This window comes from Sturnira hondurensis, unplaced genomic scaffold (genome assembly GCF_014824575.4).
Source record: "Sturnira hondurensis isolate 20B ecotype Veracruz unplaced genomic scaffold, ASM1482457v3 Scaffold0001221, whole genome shotgun sequence".
NCBI classification, from domain to species: Eukaryota; Metazoa; Chordata; class Mammalia; order Chiroptera; family Phyllostomidae; genus Sturnira; species Sturnira hondurensis.
Window position 1 is genome coordinate 4,154,064 of NW_028073852.1, and position 14,944 is coordinate 4,169,007.

A 14,944-nucleotide genomic window follows, 5' to 3' on the forward strand; every position below is an offset into this window, starting at 1 on the left:
GATTTGAGTCCCAGTTTCCTTTCCATCACTATTGGTTTCCTGTGCATCTCCCTTCATTTCAATTAGTTTAGCCTTCATATGTTCCTCTAATTTGTGACTATAATCAACCAGTTCTGTGAGCATCCTGATAAACAGTGTCTTGAATTGTGCTTCTGAGAGGCTGGCAATTTCTTGGTCGCTTAGAGTTATTGGCTCTGGGACTTTGAGTTCTTCTTGCACCATCTTTTGGGCTGTTCGTGCCTGTTCCATAGCAGGATCAGAGGCCTAAAGTGTTCACTAGAACAGGGCAACTAAGTCGCTGGGTTGTGACGCTGTATGTGGGTGCGGGGTCAAAGAGGGACTATGGCGTCCTGTCCGCCGCCTGCCGCCACGGCCCTCACCGGTGCCGCAGTTGCTGCCGTCAGTCACCGGGCCCACGCGTTTCGTCCCACTGCACGCGAGTGTGCCACCGCCGTCAGCCCTCGCCCCCTGGGGCCTGCGTGGTCTGTCTCACTGTGCACGAATATGCGCCCGCGGTCTGCCCCGCACCCCAACTGGTTCCCGTCTGCCTGCGTGTCTGGGTCGGGGGCCCTGTCCTGCCCGACCCTGCTCGCTGCTGGCTCCGCCCCTCTTACCGTCCCCGTTGAATGGTTAGATGTAGTCGGACTTCCGTATAATTCAATTTTCTGTCGTTTGGTTGTGTCTTTGTTTCTCCAAACCTTTGTTGTATTCAAACTTGGTTGTGGGAGAGGGCACAGTGTTTCCACCTATGCCTCCATCTTGGCGGAAGTCTCATCCAGTTCTTGGTTTCTTAGCAGGAAAACATGGCACTTGTTCGCGTGTGTGAGCTGGTTTATAGCTAACCAGATTTTTTACGAGAGCTGTACGTTCCTACGACTGGCAGTCCAAACCACACAAATCTTTACCGCCTGGTGGAGGCTGCTGTCAGCGCTCTGGGCATCTCCCACTCCCTCCTCGGCACCCACTTTTGATGCGTGAGCTGCTGGCCTATAGACTGAGGACCCCAGTGCCACCCCAAGGTACAAACAGTAAGGCTCAGTTTTTCTTTTTTTTTTTTTTTAAGATTTTATTTATTTATCTTTTAGAGGGGAAGGGAAGGAGAGAGGGAGAGAAATATCAATGTATGGTTGCCTCTCGTGAGTCCCCTGCTGGGAACTGGCCTGCAACCCAGGCGTGTACCTTGGCTGGGAATCCTTTGGTTTGCAAGCCCGCACTCAATCCACTGAGCCAGGGCCTCAGTTTCTTTTCTGTTCTTCCCTACCTTGAAAGAGGTCACTGTCACTAACTCATTACCCTCCTGGACTCATGAACCTCAGAACAGACCCCGAGGGGAAGCTGCTCTCACCCCATTTCCCAGACAGAACTGAGGCAGGGCAGGGAAGTGATCGCACCACTGGAACTTGCTGGGCCCCAAACAACAGTGGCCTTGAGGGGAGTGAAGGTCATCCCGAAACTTCCTTGGGGCCCTTCGCAGGCTTCCCTTGCCTCAGCTGAAGTCCAGACTCCAACCGTAGGGTCTGCAGCCCTCCCTCCCGTCTTGGCTTTAACAAAATCTGCTCAGCCTCCCCCTTCCCTTCTCCACTTCTTTTGGGGACAGCATTCCTCCTCTCTTTGGGAAACCTCTCTCCCCACTCCTCGTGGTACTCGGGGCTCCCATCTCAGTGAGCCCCTCCCCCTTCAAAGGAGGAACAAAGGATGCTCCAGTGGCCTGAGTTCCCGAATCTGGACTCCTGAGCTGGACATGCTGGGCTGGAGGGCGGTGGGCAGGACGCCGTCACAACACGTCTGCCCTCTGCTCCGTGGGCTACTTGGTGTCCGTCCACCAGGCCCCTCCCCTGCTCTGGCTGGAGTGGGCACACGGCGGGGCCCACACTCTCACGAGGCCGCAGGGTGCCCAGCTGGGCCCTGGCCGCTTGGCAGTCTCGTCAGCTCCCTCCCTGCCAGACCCCCTGGGCCCTTCGGCTGCTCCCACGGCACACAGACCGGTTCCTCATGTGCTGCTGTCCACGCTTGTCTGCTGCTCAGCGCAGTCTGCCTCGCCCACCTGGCCTTCTGCCCAGCCTCCTCCTGGTCCCCTCCCCAGGCCCCTAGTGCTTCCTGCACTTGGTAAGCCTTTGCGCCCCATACGGGCAGGACCACATTGTCCTGGACACCTCAGAACCCCGCCCACCTGGCGTATAGTAGGTGCCAACCAAGCCAGGTGAGCAAAGATACAGCCCAAGTGGAACCACACCCCCGGTGTAGAAAGACCTTCACATCTGTCTGATCCAGGTCCTCATTTGCAGGCAAGACCTGTCACCTCCAGGCACTGCCCCCCACTTCAGCAGCACCCCCCAGGTCTGAGAGGCCGTGGGTGTCTCCCTCTCTGGCAGCAGCCAGACACACCCAAGGTGGTCCACTCCTGCCGTTTGTTCCCCGAGAGAGGAGGGTGGCGGTGCTCGCAGACAGGCAGGTACCGCTCACTCCAATTCCCTTGAGCACCAGCCTGGTCCAGGGCACGAACCCCATGGTGAAGGCAAGGAACCCGCTAATGACTGAGTCCATTTACGTGGAAAATTTCTGCACAATTGAAAAACGAAAGCCCTTGGACCAGTGAAGAGGTAATAAGGTGTTTATTAAAAACTCTTTCACCCAGAGGCAGTTAAAATTTATAATTTAAAACCCAGCCCACTACAAAAAGCGGGGGGTGAGGGGTGATAAAAACTGTGCAACATTGACAAAATGACAGAGACAGACTAGGCCTGGGGAGGGGCAGCCCCCAGGCTCGGGGTCGCTCTTCCCCCAAGGCCGGGAGCAGCAGCAGAGAGGAAGCTGAGGGAGTCCCCAGCCCCGGCCCGGCCCGGTGCACGGGTCTCTCCCGGTGGCCCTGGTGGCGGAGAAGGGCCCTCTGTAGTGTGTGTTCACCGTGTGGCCTGGACACGCGGGCTGCTCACTCCACTGTGGAAGGAGTGGGACAGCAGCTCAGGTGCGTCGCGGGCAGGGCGAGGGCCTTGGCCACGCACCCTGAGCCCTGACACGCTGCTTTCCAGGGGAACCGGGGCGTGTGTCAGGGCTGGGAGGGGTCCTTGGTTTTAGGGGCTTGGGGGAGGGGGGGTTCTTCCTCCCCCTCCCTGGGAGCATGCCCTCCCAGCAGCCTCCCACTCCGCAACAGTGCTCAGGGTCCCTACCTCCCCCATTGCTGAGGCTGTACCTCGTGGCTACTTGCTGAGAACGCCAATCACCATAGCTCCTGCATGGGCACAGACAGGGCAGTCACCCTCCATGGGGACTCGAGGTGGTGTGGCCCGGGCCCTCATTCTCAGAGCTCCGCAGTCACCCTGGGGCCCACCCCCCGCAAGCCTGGGCAGCAGGTAACTCACCGTCGGTCTCCTTCCAGCGTGCTCTGGATCTCTTTCAGGACCCCTAGGGGGCAGAAGCCTGGTGAGGCCAGTGGCGGCTGTGCCCGACACAAGCCTCGCTCCTTTTACTGAAGGGGTGCTGGGTGGGGTGGCTCCACTCAGGGAAATGACCCTCGGCCCCACCCTGGCCTTCCAAACCTCCCCCAGGAGCACTCCTACCGCCAGCCCCTAGGCCTGTGCCGACTCACTCTCGTCATTGAGCAGAGCGTGCTCCATCACAGCGCCGAGCCTCCTCTCTGGAAGGCAGAGGCTGGGTCAGCAGCGCCATGCCCTCCTCTCAGCTCCTCCCCAGTGGGGCCAGGGCGCTGCTTCTACCCCCAGCTTGAGCACCGCCCGCCACCTGCTCACCTGGGGTCCCCTTTCCTCCTTCCATCCCCAAGTCTGGGCCTGGCTGGCTCAGGTGTGCTCACACTGCTGCTGCCCCCGCCCCCACCACTCTCCCCTGGCCCCAAGAGGCCAGTCTTACCCTCTCCGTCACTCTGGCTCCCTGAGTTCCTGCTGGGGGCGGAGGGGGGAGAGAGTGAGAGGCGAGGGCCACTGGGCTCTCCACTCTGTCTTGGAAGACCTGGTCCCATGGAGAATGAGGTCAACTGACCTGACCTCCTTGGGCAGGGGCTCCCTGGGAGGTAAGCCAAGCCCTGTCCTGGGTGGTACCTCACAGTGGGAGAAGGGGCACACGAAGTGGGGCAAAGAGCCAGAGCCAGGAGGGTGGGCTGAGTTCAGAGGGGACGGGGAGTGTGGCCAGCTCTCAGTGGGAGCCTCAGAGAGGGTGTGGGTGAGGGAAGGGCCAGGGCAAAGGCCAGCTGCCCTTTTACCCACCTGGCTCGGCCCCAGGCCTTCTCGGGGCCTGACCCATTGTGGGGACGGTTGTGGTTCTTGGTTTCTGCTGAGTCCACCAGACACCGGGGCTCCACCAGCCATTTGGTGGACAGCGAGAAGCGCTCAAACTCCGAAGGTGAGATTAGGTAGAAACCTGGGCGGTGGAAAAACCTCGTAGGTGAGGCCCGCCTGGTCTCTTGGGGCCTGCAGCGGCCAACAGTGGGGCTTCCACTGAGGGGAATGGGGGCCAGAGCCTCCCTTGGAGTTCCCAGCCTGAAGGGCCTGGCCTTGGCCACAACACCCCTGGTGGCCCTTCCCAGCAGCCCCTGCGGCTCAGCGAGAGCCCTACGCCCAGCCCTGCTTGATGAGGTGGGCGCACCACCACCTGCGCACCTTGGCCGTGTTTGGTGAAGACGCAGGAGGCAATGCCGCTGACGTCCTCCCGGCGGATGCAGCTGTAACGCACCTGGGGCTTGAGCAGGGGCAGGGAGACAACCTGGATGTCGCCCAGGTTGGTGAGGACAGCCAGGTGATGCTCCCCGTAGTCCTCAGCGCGACAGCTGCCAAAGTGGGCCACGCTGACCCGCCGTACCCGCGAGCCCTCCAGGGCAGTCAGCTTCAGCTTCAGCTTGGCACTCACCTTGGGCAATGTGAAGACCTGGGGGCACAGAACAGTGGTCACACCCATGGCCAGACCCCAGTGTGCAAGCAAGGACTCACCCCTCTGCCCTGTCTGCCGGCTGCCACCCAACTTCCCAGCAACGCCTGCAAGGTCCCAGCACTCCCTCGGCACTAGGACCTGTAGTTACTGCACTTGGACCACAAGGCTGCCGGGCCACTTACTCCCGGGTTCGCATTTTCTGTCCCTCCCACAGGTGGGACCTGCTTCGGTGGTCCCACCGTGGAGCCGGGGGCCTGGGGACTCCACACCCGGACCCCCTCCTTTCCTACATCTCTGCAGCCCCTCACATGCCAAGTGCACGTGCGCCTGCCAGCAAGTCTCAGCTACCATCGTTTGTGCCCAAGGTGCGAGCCCCTGGTGTCCTGGGGACCCCACCCCACCCCCACCCGCATCGCACCTTGAACTGCTCCTCCGATACGACAAGCAGCTGGTGGCCCCCCTGCATGTCCGGGCTCTTGGACAGGTCGTGTGCAACTTCCAGGGGCTCAGGAAGGGGCACGCTGCGCCCATCCAGCACAAGGATGCCCACCACAGGTGCTCGGTGCATCAGCTGGATCTCCTTGGCTACGGGGAAGGAAGCCGACTGTGGGGCTGGCGGCGGGCAAAGGGCGAGGCCAGAGATGCCGCCTTGCCCCCAACAAAGGCAGACAAGAACTCTCTGCACCCCCCGCCCAGCACTCACCCTGCTCTGCCCGCACAGGTTCATCAGTTCTCCGCTCGGCGGGGGGCACACGCAGGGCGAAGGCGTAGACGGTACCCCCGTTGGTGCCGGCCCACAGCGAGGGGCAGTGGCGGGAGCCTGCCAGGAGACACAGGTGTGTATCAAACCCTGGGTCTGGAGGGCAGGTGGAGCTGGGTGACCTAGGCTTATGTCCTGGCCTTGCCACTCACTACCTGTGTGACTCCAAGGTCAAGTCAGCAATCCCTGTGAGCCGCAGTTCCCTTCTCTATAAAATGGAGCTAGGCGGGCTCCACCTGCCTCCAGAGTGTAGCTGGGGAGAAGGCTGGGAAGGCCCCCTGACACCCAAGGGCCTCAAACACCGAGGGTCCTGAATCCAGGTCAGCTCGACCCTTACAATACAGGGGCAGAGAGACCATAGCCCACCCCCACCCTGGCAAGAGGGCAGAAGGGGAGAAACAGCCAGGGAGCTTCTGTAGGCCCGTGGCGTTTCAGCAGGTATGGGCAAGTCCCAACCCGCACAGCCCTTCCCCCAGTTTACAGGGGGAGAAGCTGAGACCCAGAAAGGTTAAGTGCATGTCCCAGGTCCGCCTTCTAGAGGGGACGGAGCCTGCACATGGGCCAGGGCGAACTGATTTGGAGGCCTGAGCAGGGGAGGGGTAGAGGCTTGGTCACCCCCCCTACCCCTCACAAGGGGAAACCCCTCCTAGTGTCCTACCAGCCTGCCCTCATGTCAGGGGACACTCACCGGGCCCCTCCCACCCCAGGCTGGCCACTCACTGTCCCTCAGGTAGGTGTCAGCGAAGTAGAGGGTCCGCACGAAGCCCGTGAAGGAGTCCTCTGCCGTGCGGGCCTCGATCTTGCGCTGCACAGGCGCCAGCTCCATGTTCTGCAGGCCCATCCGCTCTGCCCGCGCGCTCCCGTCCTGTGTCTGCAGGGGGGTTAGGCTGGCCTGAGGGTGGGCTCTGGCCCCCCTCCCTGGGGGAATCTGTAGCCCAACACCGATCCTTCAAGGGGAGACTGGTCACTGCCTACACCACTCCCTTCCTGGCAGCATTGACTAAGGAAGTGACGCTGAGGTGCTACAATTACTGCCTTTTGCAGCTGGGGAAGCTGAGGCACAGAGGTGCCGTGTGACCCAGCTGAGGCTACGGGGCAGGAAGTAAACCCATGCACCGAGCCAGGGCCTGTGCTTGCCGCCGAGTAAGCAGGGAGGGAGGGGTAGTCTGGCTCAGTGCTGGCCGCTCCTAGCTCTCCCTGGAAGGCCTCACCTCTCCCGTGGGCCCTGCTGGCCGCCGCTTCCGGCTGGACACCCGGCTTCGACGTATCCGGCGGAATGACTGGCGCAGGGACTTCTTCAAGGACTTCACTCGGGACAGTGGGCCCTCTAAGGCTAGCTGGTCGTTGGGGTGCAGCGTGCACCTGTGGGGGAAACATCAGGCCATCGGCGCTGCCAGGGCCTGAGGGTCCTCATGGGACACCGGTCTGAAACCCAGGCCCCAGTCACCCTGGGTGGGCTGCTCACTTGACAAAGACCTGCCGCCGCTGCTGGTAGTCGAAGAGGCCAAAGCCGTGGCTGGTGCCGAAGGCCACGAGCCGCCACTCAGAGTGCAGAGCCAAGGACGTGACCACAGCGGGGGGCTGGCACTGCACCAACACAAAGGGCTGGAAGCCAGGCTCGAAGCGCACAGGGCCCGGGCGGGCACAGAGGCGCTCATGCCCCTTCCAGCGGTAGCCCTCCTGCTCCTGCAGCAGGTCGGCCTCCACCTGCTCCACAGCGTGCTCCGCCTCCTCATCGTTCAGCTCCAGCACCAGCACCTGGACGGGACAGCAGATGGACTGAGCCAACCCCAGCACCAAGGGCAGCAGGGCCTTAGGGACCCACCAACAGGCGCTCGGGAGCTGGTCCCCATCCCTGCCAACCCCCAATCCCAAGGAGGAAGCTCACGGGCCTGGGCACTGCCCAGCCTACCTGCCCCGCTGTGCCGGCCACAGCCAGGTAACCACTGTATTTGCAGAGGAAGATCTTCTGGATGCCCAGCCGGGGATCGTCACTGTAGGGATCGAAGGAGCCCACCTGACAAGAGAGAAGAGGCCTGTGAGTGGCCATGAGCACGGGACCCAGCCTGTCCCCACCCTCCTGGTTGCCAGGCTCCTGGCCTCACCTTTCGGAGTGGAGGCCATTCGTCCTCGCCCTGGGCATTTAGGTTCTCACTGGGGTCCGTGTCAGTGAAGAACACATGGACCGTGCTGACTTTGTAGAGCAGCCGCAAGCAGACGCCCGAGGCATCCCAGAACCGCACCGTGCCATCCTCGTGCCTGTGAGCAGAGCCCGCCTGTGGCTGTGAGCAGGATGCCAGGTCGGGGGGCCAGGGCCTGGCATGCACCCCTCTGGGCTCTGCTCCTACCCTGTATGCCCTGCTGCACAGGAGGTGCGCTCCCTCGATCACCTACCCTGTGAGCAGCAGGTCTCTCTGGGGCGGGGTGGGGGCCAGGCTGGTGCCACCGTCAATCGGCCACTCCTAGCAAGTGAGACAGACAAGTCAGTGGGAGAGCTTGGCTCTGAGCTGGGGCTGGGGCCAGGGCCGAGGCCGGGCCTACCATGGGCGAGAAGTGTGTGTTCTGACAGCTGCCGGCGGCAACGATCCTCTCCCACAGCTTCAGGGGGATGTTGGAGACGTGATGGGAGCAGGTGATGGCGGAGCAGTGCAGGGGGGCCAGGTAGGGGGGCTGCACCTGCGGCCAACCGGACGTCTGCAGGTCGATCACCACCAGCTCCTCCTCAGCCAGCACAACCAGGGCATAGGGGTCATCAAAGGCTGGGGGGACAGGCCAAGGGTCAGGGGCTGTGGGACCCGGCAGGAAACAGTTTGTCCTGGCCCAGCCCTGTGGAATCTGATGCTCTAGGGTTGGAGCCAGGAAATCTGCATTTTAAAAACAAGCTCCAAATCCAGTGACGTATACAAAAGAATACGTGCCATGCCCAAGTGGGCTTTACCCCAGGTGCACAGGACTGCTCCGGCAGCTGAAAACCAGTTAATATAATCCATCAACAGGCTACAAAATAAAAGCCATGTGACTGTGTGCAAATATTTGATAAAGCCCATTTATGATACAAACTCCAAGGAAACTAGAAACAGAGGGGAACTTCCTCAACTTGACAAAGCACATCCATGAAAAAGCTGCGGCTAAGCTCCTAACAGATTGGCCCCCTCTGCAGGCTCTGACCCCAGCCCCTTCCGGTGAGGCTGACCCAGGGCTTTGCCGTCCTGCCTCAGTGGCCAGCTCCCTCGAGCTGCACCCTCTGCCCCAGCCCACACGGTCTTGCAGAGAGACCATGTCTACACCAGGACCCCCTTTTCTTAGCCAGGTGGCTATTAAACCCAACAATACTGATCTGTCCTCTTTGGACCAAACCTCATTTGAACCAGGGAAAGAGAGCGTGGAGCAGGCAGGGGGTGTGGCCAGCAAGTACGGAACCAGGGGCCTGAAGGGAGGGGAGGATGGGATGGACTGGGGCTGCTTGCCTCAGGGGCACCAAGGAGGGAAGCAGTGGGGACTCAGGGAGTGGCTGGTTTGGGAACGTCTGTGCGGGCCCCTCCTGCTCATTTACAGACAGGTCGGCATCCCCACACCTGCCAGGGGCTAGCCCTCTATGCTGCTCCCGAAGCGCACCTACCCGCGGCAGGGTCCACTTCAGAGAGGACAGTGAAGTCAATGACCCTGGAAGTGAAGTCGAAGGCTGTCTGCTGGCCATCGTGGACCACTGAGACGCAGTGGCGGTCCCCGTAGCTGGCCCGAGGCATACCACCCTGGAAAATGGTGAAGGGCAACCTGCAGGCACAGAAGAGCAGGGGGCTGGGCTGGGGCTCCTGACAGGACCAGGGTGGGCTGGCAGCGTGGACTTCCCACACAAGGTCCCAGCAGGGGGTGGGGCAGACCCCCTCCCCCCCGCTCCTGACGGCAACAGCCCAGGCGAGCTCGGGTGGAGCTGGTGGCATGCAGGCTGCGGTGCGGCGTCTTAGCCACCACGCTTCAACCAGAGCTGCTCCCCTTTCTGCTTATCCACCAGGTCCCCCCGCATGATTCTGTTGGAAGAAACCGGCCTGCTGCGAAAACGCTCTGATAGCTGCTGATCCGAGTCATCTCTCCAGGGGGCAGGAGGGGAAGAACGGGGCACTCTCTCAGGAATTGGCCGCGAGGGGTATGAGCGGACCTCTCTCCCTCCCCTGGAGTCTGAGACCTCAACCCGGGACCCTCAGGCACAGTTCCACCCCCCGCCCTCCCTGCAGAGGCCTGAGAGGCCTTCCAGCCCACCAGGAAGACGCTGGAAAGGGCAAAGGACGGAGCACGAGTACCTACCCCTGCTTGGTGGTCAGCCAGAAGATTTTGGTAATCGCTTTGCAAGGGAAGGGACCTACAAGAAAAGGAATGAGCTGGAATAGGTCTTCCCACCCTAGAGGCAGTAGGTCTGTGTGAGCAGATTCCTCACCCAACACACACTCGATAGGCCTATGCTTGGGCGTCTTGCCCTGAGAAAGCCACAGTGGGTGTCACAAAACCCACTGTGTGGCTTTGGACAAAGCTGTCACCTCTCAGCGCCCAGGTTTTACCTCTGTGAGTTGGGCACCTACACCTGAATGCAGAAAAGACTGACTGGGGACTCAGAGGACGTTGTTTCGCACAGTGAACCACAGTCCTGGGTGACATAGCAGGCCCTCCTGGGGGGTGGGGGGAGCGGAATACTGACCGTAAGGCACACAGCTGCGCACAGGCTCCAGCTGCTGGGTGTCGGTGGACACAGCCCACTGGCAATAGCTACCATCGGAATGGCAGCTAACGATCAGGCGGCCGTCCCGCTGCCAGCAGACACTGTCCAGTTGCTTCAGGGAGGAGAGGGAGAGACCGCAGGCTGGGATCAGGACGACGTGCCCATCACCTGCGCCCGCACACCTTGGCACAGGGCTGTATGTGACGGTGGGGTCTGGGAAAGCCCCCCGGCGTCAGCCACCCTCCTACGCACCACCTACCTGGCTGCTGAGGAAATGGCAGAGCACGCGGCTGCCCCGCAGATCCCAGACGACGATGAGGCCCCGGCTGTAGCCAATGAGGACCTGGTTGGGGTCTCGAGGGTGTTCCTGCAGAGCCTCCACCATCTCAAACACCCGCCGCTGGCGGGCCTCCTCTGGCAACCTGGGCGAGGGGAGCACGGTGAGCCCATGCCAATGTGCGCCCAGGGGCCTCACATGGCACTCCATGCGGCGGTGGGCTCTGTGTGTGCCGGCACGGAAAGACCACGAGAGCCCACTGCCAAGGGGAGAGAAGCCACCCGCAGAGCAGGACAGTGACACATCAACCCACCAGGATGTAAATGCAGGAAAGGCAAGGAAGTGGTGACCAGAAAGGTGGATGCGGTGGCGGGGAGGGGAGAGGGAGTCGATACTGGGAAGGGCAGGTGGGGCTCCTGGGAGGCTGGCGAGTTCTCTTTGCCCGGGGTGGGCGTGGGGACAATCACTTTACAATCCATTAAACGGTCCATTCACATTTCATGCATTTTTGTAAGGAGGTGCTGTTTCCAAAAAACAAGTTTGTAAGAACAAAACAAAGCTCTATCCGCTCCTCCTTCTCTGGGCTGGGAATGCTGACGTGAAGTCTGGAGGCATCGCAGCCACCAGAAGGCTATGAGGGGGCAGGCAGGGGACCAAGAGCCAGTACTGAGGATGGTGAGCAGGGAATGAAAACAGCCTGGACCCTGAGGGAATTTCTATGTCCCAAATCAAACCCCGGTATATATATGTATATGTGTATGTGTGTGTAAAGTTTTATTTACTTATTTTCAGAGAGAGGAGAAGGAAGGGAAAAAAAGAGGGAGAGAAACATCCATTGGTTGCCTCTTGCCCCCAACCCAGGACCTGGCACAGAACCCAGGCATGTGCCCCAAATGGGAATCGAACTGGTGAGCTTTCAGTTTGCAGAATGACGCCCAATCCACCGAGCCACCCCAGCCAGGGCAAACCCCTGTATGTTCATGCACATCCCCACGCACCAGTATCGTCCAGCACGCCTGCTAGCACCAGCCCCAGACCTGGGAGTGAGAGGCCAAAGGGGCCTTCAGCCTTATCTGTAACGTTTTAAGGATTCTACATTACTTCTATACAGTCGATTGAGTGCCGGCCTGCAAACCAAAGGGTCGCCGGCTTTTTTCCCACATGCCTGGGTTGTGGGTCCCCAGTAGGGGGTGCGCAAGAGGCAACCACACACTGATGTTTTTCTCCCTCTCTTTCTCCCTTCTTTCCCCTCAAAAATATGGGGCCGGGGGAAGGAAGCCATGCAACAGGATGGAGCCAGGAGTCTGCAGGAGCCCGCTGTCCTGGCTGCTCCTTTGCAAGAGTCTTGGACCCCTGGCCCCCTCCCTGCCCCTCGAGCCACCCAATCTGATGCCCTCACTGCTGCAGACGCCACAAGCGGCAAAGCTTCCCACACCATCTGCAGGAACCTACAGGGCTGGGGCCGTCAGGCTCTTGGCCACGGAGCCGCGTGCAAATGGAAACCTAGCCCAGAGCCCAGAGCATGAACACCGGCAGGAGCTGCCCCTGCTCAGGCAGGGGCTCCGTGCCTCGCCTGGCCCCCTGCGCAGTCTCTGGGGTTTCGAAATACATGCTATCAGCGCCAGAACACTGAGTTGGCGGCACTACACAACGTTTTTGGAGCCTCGTTTTCCTTACCTCTGAATGAGGTGATGAGTTACCCGCAAGATCCCTTTTAGTGCCACGATGCTAGCATACTATGGGATGAGATTCTCAATTTGGGGGACAGGTGGGAAGCTGAGCCCCTCCTCCCGCCCCCAGAGACTTCCCAGGAGGCAAACTGTAAACTCTTGAGACTTCGCTGGGACCGAAGGGAGGGGCTGCGCTCAGCTCGGTACGAGGGGTTCCCAGCAGCAGCGGGGACCGCAGGCTCACCGCTGTAGCACGGCGTCGGAGCTGATGGCCCGGTCCTCCAGCGTGCGGAAGCCCGGCACCTGCACCACAAACACGTTGCCGCTCTCGGTGCCCAGGTAGAGCATCTTGCAGGAGGAATGTGGCAGGACCACAGTGATCTGTGTGGCACTGGGGGCAGCCCTGCAGACGGGAATAGCAACTTGTGAGCTGGCTGCCACCCAGGCAGGGGAGTCCCCGTGGACAGGCTCCCTGACCCCCGGCTGCCCTCGCCGGCCCCGGGGCAGGCCGTGCCCAGGAAGGGGAGGGCCCTGGGGTTGGGTGCACAGGTCAGGCTGGCTGGGAGAGCAAGGGGACTGAGTCCTTACCCTGGAGGGCCCCGCAGTGTGAAACTCTCGTCTTCCTGTAGCTCTGACACCCCGCCTTTGACCTTCAGGCTCCACAGGTGCAGGCTGTTGTCGTCCAGCAGGGTGATCAGCTGGCACTGGGGAGGGGTTGGGGACAGGCATGTGCTGTCTGGTTGACCAGGGAGGGCCAGCATTCACCATGGCCTTTGCCCACCAGGGCAGCCTCAGAGAGCCCCGAAACCAAAAGGCTCCTAGTCTTAGGACAGCCCGTGAGCCACAGCTGGGAAAGGGCGGTGGTCCCAGGTCCTCCCATCAGCACCAAAGCCAGGGTCACCAAACACCTCCCCACATGCCCCTTCTGGGAGACCTGGGAGGAAGAAGGGCACAGGGGCCTCACCTGGCCAGGCAGGAAGCAGACCTGCACCACTGCGTTGTTCTCCTGGTGCAGGCCCATGAACTCCACCCCGGGGGCGCCGTAGCTGGGAGCGGCAGGCTCAGGAAAAGCTCCCAAAGGCAGGACACCACCCCTCGCCTGCCGGAGTGCCAGGGCCTCTGGGCCTTCGCGGCAAGGAGTGTCAACACCAGGTGGCTCCCCCTGTCCCCAGACAGCAGGACCTGGGCTTGGGTGGCGGGGAGACAGGGCATCCCTGGTGGGAGGGCCTTGGACAGTGACCTGACCCCTGAGTGTGGAAACAGCCAACCAGGGAGAACCTCCCAGCCAGGCAGATGGGGACGACTCTGTACAAGGGTGAGATGCTTGGCAACTGTTAGGCTACTCACGCCACCCCCACCCCCAGCCCACAACCTGAGCTGCAACAGACCCATCAGCTACCACTTGGTGGCATCTGTGAGAAGACACAGGGCACCCCTGTGAGTCTACCAACAGCTATGGCCATGAGTCTTGGCAAGGGGATTGCTAACCAAGATATGGCCGTGGCCTGGCAATGATTAACCCGCTGGGGTTGGGCTGAGCCTGCCCTGGGACCTGAACTCCTGCCCCCGTGTTTACATCACCTCCAGCCCAGCCGGCTGCAGCCACACAGCCCCACCCCCACCCATGCTTCACAGAGGAACAGGGAGTTACAGCTCTGCTGGAGGTGTCAGAGGGTGGCTCTCCACCTCCCAGTGCCCCGGGTCCCACTCTAGCTCACTCTGGGAGCTCAGGTTAGATCCGGCAGAACTGCACTGAGATGGGGGGTCCAGGCCAACCCGGACAAGCAGTCCCCTGTCCTGGGACCTGGGGACTTGTCTCTGAAACGGCTCAGAACCAGCGCTTTAAATAAAAGACCCAACCGGACAATGTCCAGCCTCCTCCAGGGAAGGACTGGCCCTACCAAACAGGGGCCCACTCTACTCTCCAGTGCGTGTGTGTGTGGGGGGGTGTGCACGGTGGGCGAGACTCTGGGACAGTGGCTCCCCAGCACTGCTCCCCTCCCCCGGGGGCACCCTGCCTCTGGTGTGGAAAGGGCCCTGGAGCTAGTCTACTGACTCTTGCTGGGAAAAAGGTTTAAAAGAACTTCTTGGCCCACCGCCTGCTTCCCCTTACTGCATTCAGGGCTGACTTCTGTGAGGGTATCTGGGACACCTGGGAACAAGAAGGGTCAGTGACAGTTGCTTTTTTCTGGAGGGTGGGGGTCCTTGCCACATCTCACTGATGCCAAAGCCCCTGCCCCTTCTGGGGATTCCCTGGGTGGCAGCCTGGAGAACAGAAAGGATACAGCTTGACGGCTCCGGAGCGTGTGCCGATGGCCAGGAGACGCAGGGAGGGGCTGTAGCCGAGGGCGCTGGGCTGGTGTGGGAAGCCATGCTCCACCGTCTGCAATGAGAACCACGCTGGCCTGCGGATGTGTCCCTCTGCCCCTCCAGCTGCTGGGACGGTGCTGGACAGAGAAGCCGAAGCGCAGAGCCGCCCCCAGCAGGAAGGAGGAACTGAGGCCGAGTTAGGCTCCTACCCAGAGACCCACATGTGGGGCAACTCCAGACGCACCTGAGCCCTACCCCCAGCCCATTTCTGATCCTGTCCTTGGCCACGGTGCTGGCCACTTGCTCTCCACGAATTCCGATTCAGTTCCTCCACCATG

At 61.1% G+C, this 14,944-nt stretch overlaps 1 protein-coding gene across 7 annotated transcripts in view; it reads right to left on the reverse strand.

The window, feature by feature from the left end:
* Positions 1 to 2,593: 2,593 nt before the first annotated feature.
* LLGL2 (LLGL scribble cell polarity complex component 2) overlaps positions 2,594 to 14,944 on the reverse strand; it is a 29,634-nt gene continuing 17,283 nt past the window's right edge. For 5 of the 7 annotated variants that reach the window (XM_037065505.1, XM_037065515.1, XM_037065533.1 and 2 more), the window contains 24 exons: positions 14,582 to 14,679; positions 13,261 to 13,342; positions 12,885 to 13,000; positions 12,541 to 12,699; positions 10,609 to 10,771; positions 10,329 to 10,461; positions 9,941 to 9,995; positions 9,258 to 9,412; positions 8,180 to 8,397; positions 8,033 to 8,100; positions 7,744 to 7,897; positions 7,551 to 7,655; positions 7,104 to 7,396; positions 6,850 to 7,000; positions 6,359 to 6,509; positions 5,582 to 5,698; positions 5,297 to 5,463; positions 4,611 to 4,875; positions 4,218 to 4,371; positions 3,865 to 3,896; positions 3,587 to 3,634; positions 3,360 to 3,402; positions 3,191 to 3,229; positions 2,594 to 2,937 (listed from right to left, as the gene is read on the reverse strand). In XM_037065505.1, coding sequence (XP_036921400.1) covers positions 2,901 to 2,937; positions 3,191 to 3,229; positions 3,360 to 3,402; positions 3,587 to 3,634; positions 3,865 to 3,896; positions 4,218 to 4,371; positions 4,611 to 4,875; positions 5,297 to 5,463; positions 5,582 to 5,698; positions 6,359 to 6,509; positions 6,850 to 7,000; positions 7,104 to 7,396; positions 7,551 to 7,655; positions 7,744 to 7,897; positions 8,033 to 8,100; positions 8,180 to 8,397; positions 9,258 to 9,412; positions 9,941 to 9,995; positions 10,329 to 10,461; positions 10,609 to 10,771; positions 12,541 to 12,699; positions 12,885 to 13,000; positions 13,261 to 13,342; positions 14,582 to 14,679 — 3,003 coding nt within the window. In that variant the 3' untranslated portion in view covers positions 2,594 to 2,900. Of the gene's footprint in view, positions 2,938 to 3,167; positions 3,230 to 3,359; positions 3,403 to 3,586; positions 3,635 to 3,864; positions 3,897 to 4,217; positions 4,372 to 4,610; positions 4,876 to 5,296; positions 5,464 to 5,581; positions 5,699 to 6,358; positions 6,510 to 6,849; positions 7,001 to 7,103; positions 7,397 to 7,550; positions 7,656 to 7,743; positions 7,898 to 8,032; positions 8,101 to 8,179; positions 8,398 to 9,257; positions 9,413 to 9,940; positions 9,996 to 10,328; positions 10,462 to 10,608; positions 10,772 to 12,540; positions 12,700 to 12,884; positions 13,001 to 13,260; positions 13,343 to 14,581; positions 14,680 to 14,944 lie in introns of those variants that run through there. The other 2 variants (XM_037065497.1, XM_037065547.1) reach the window with 2 other exon arrangements.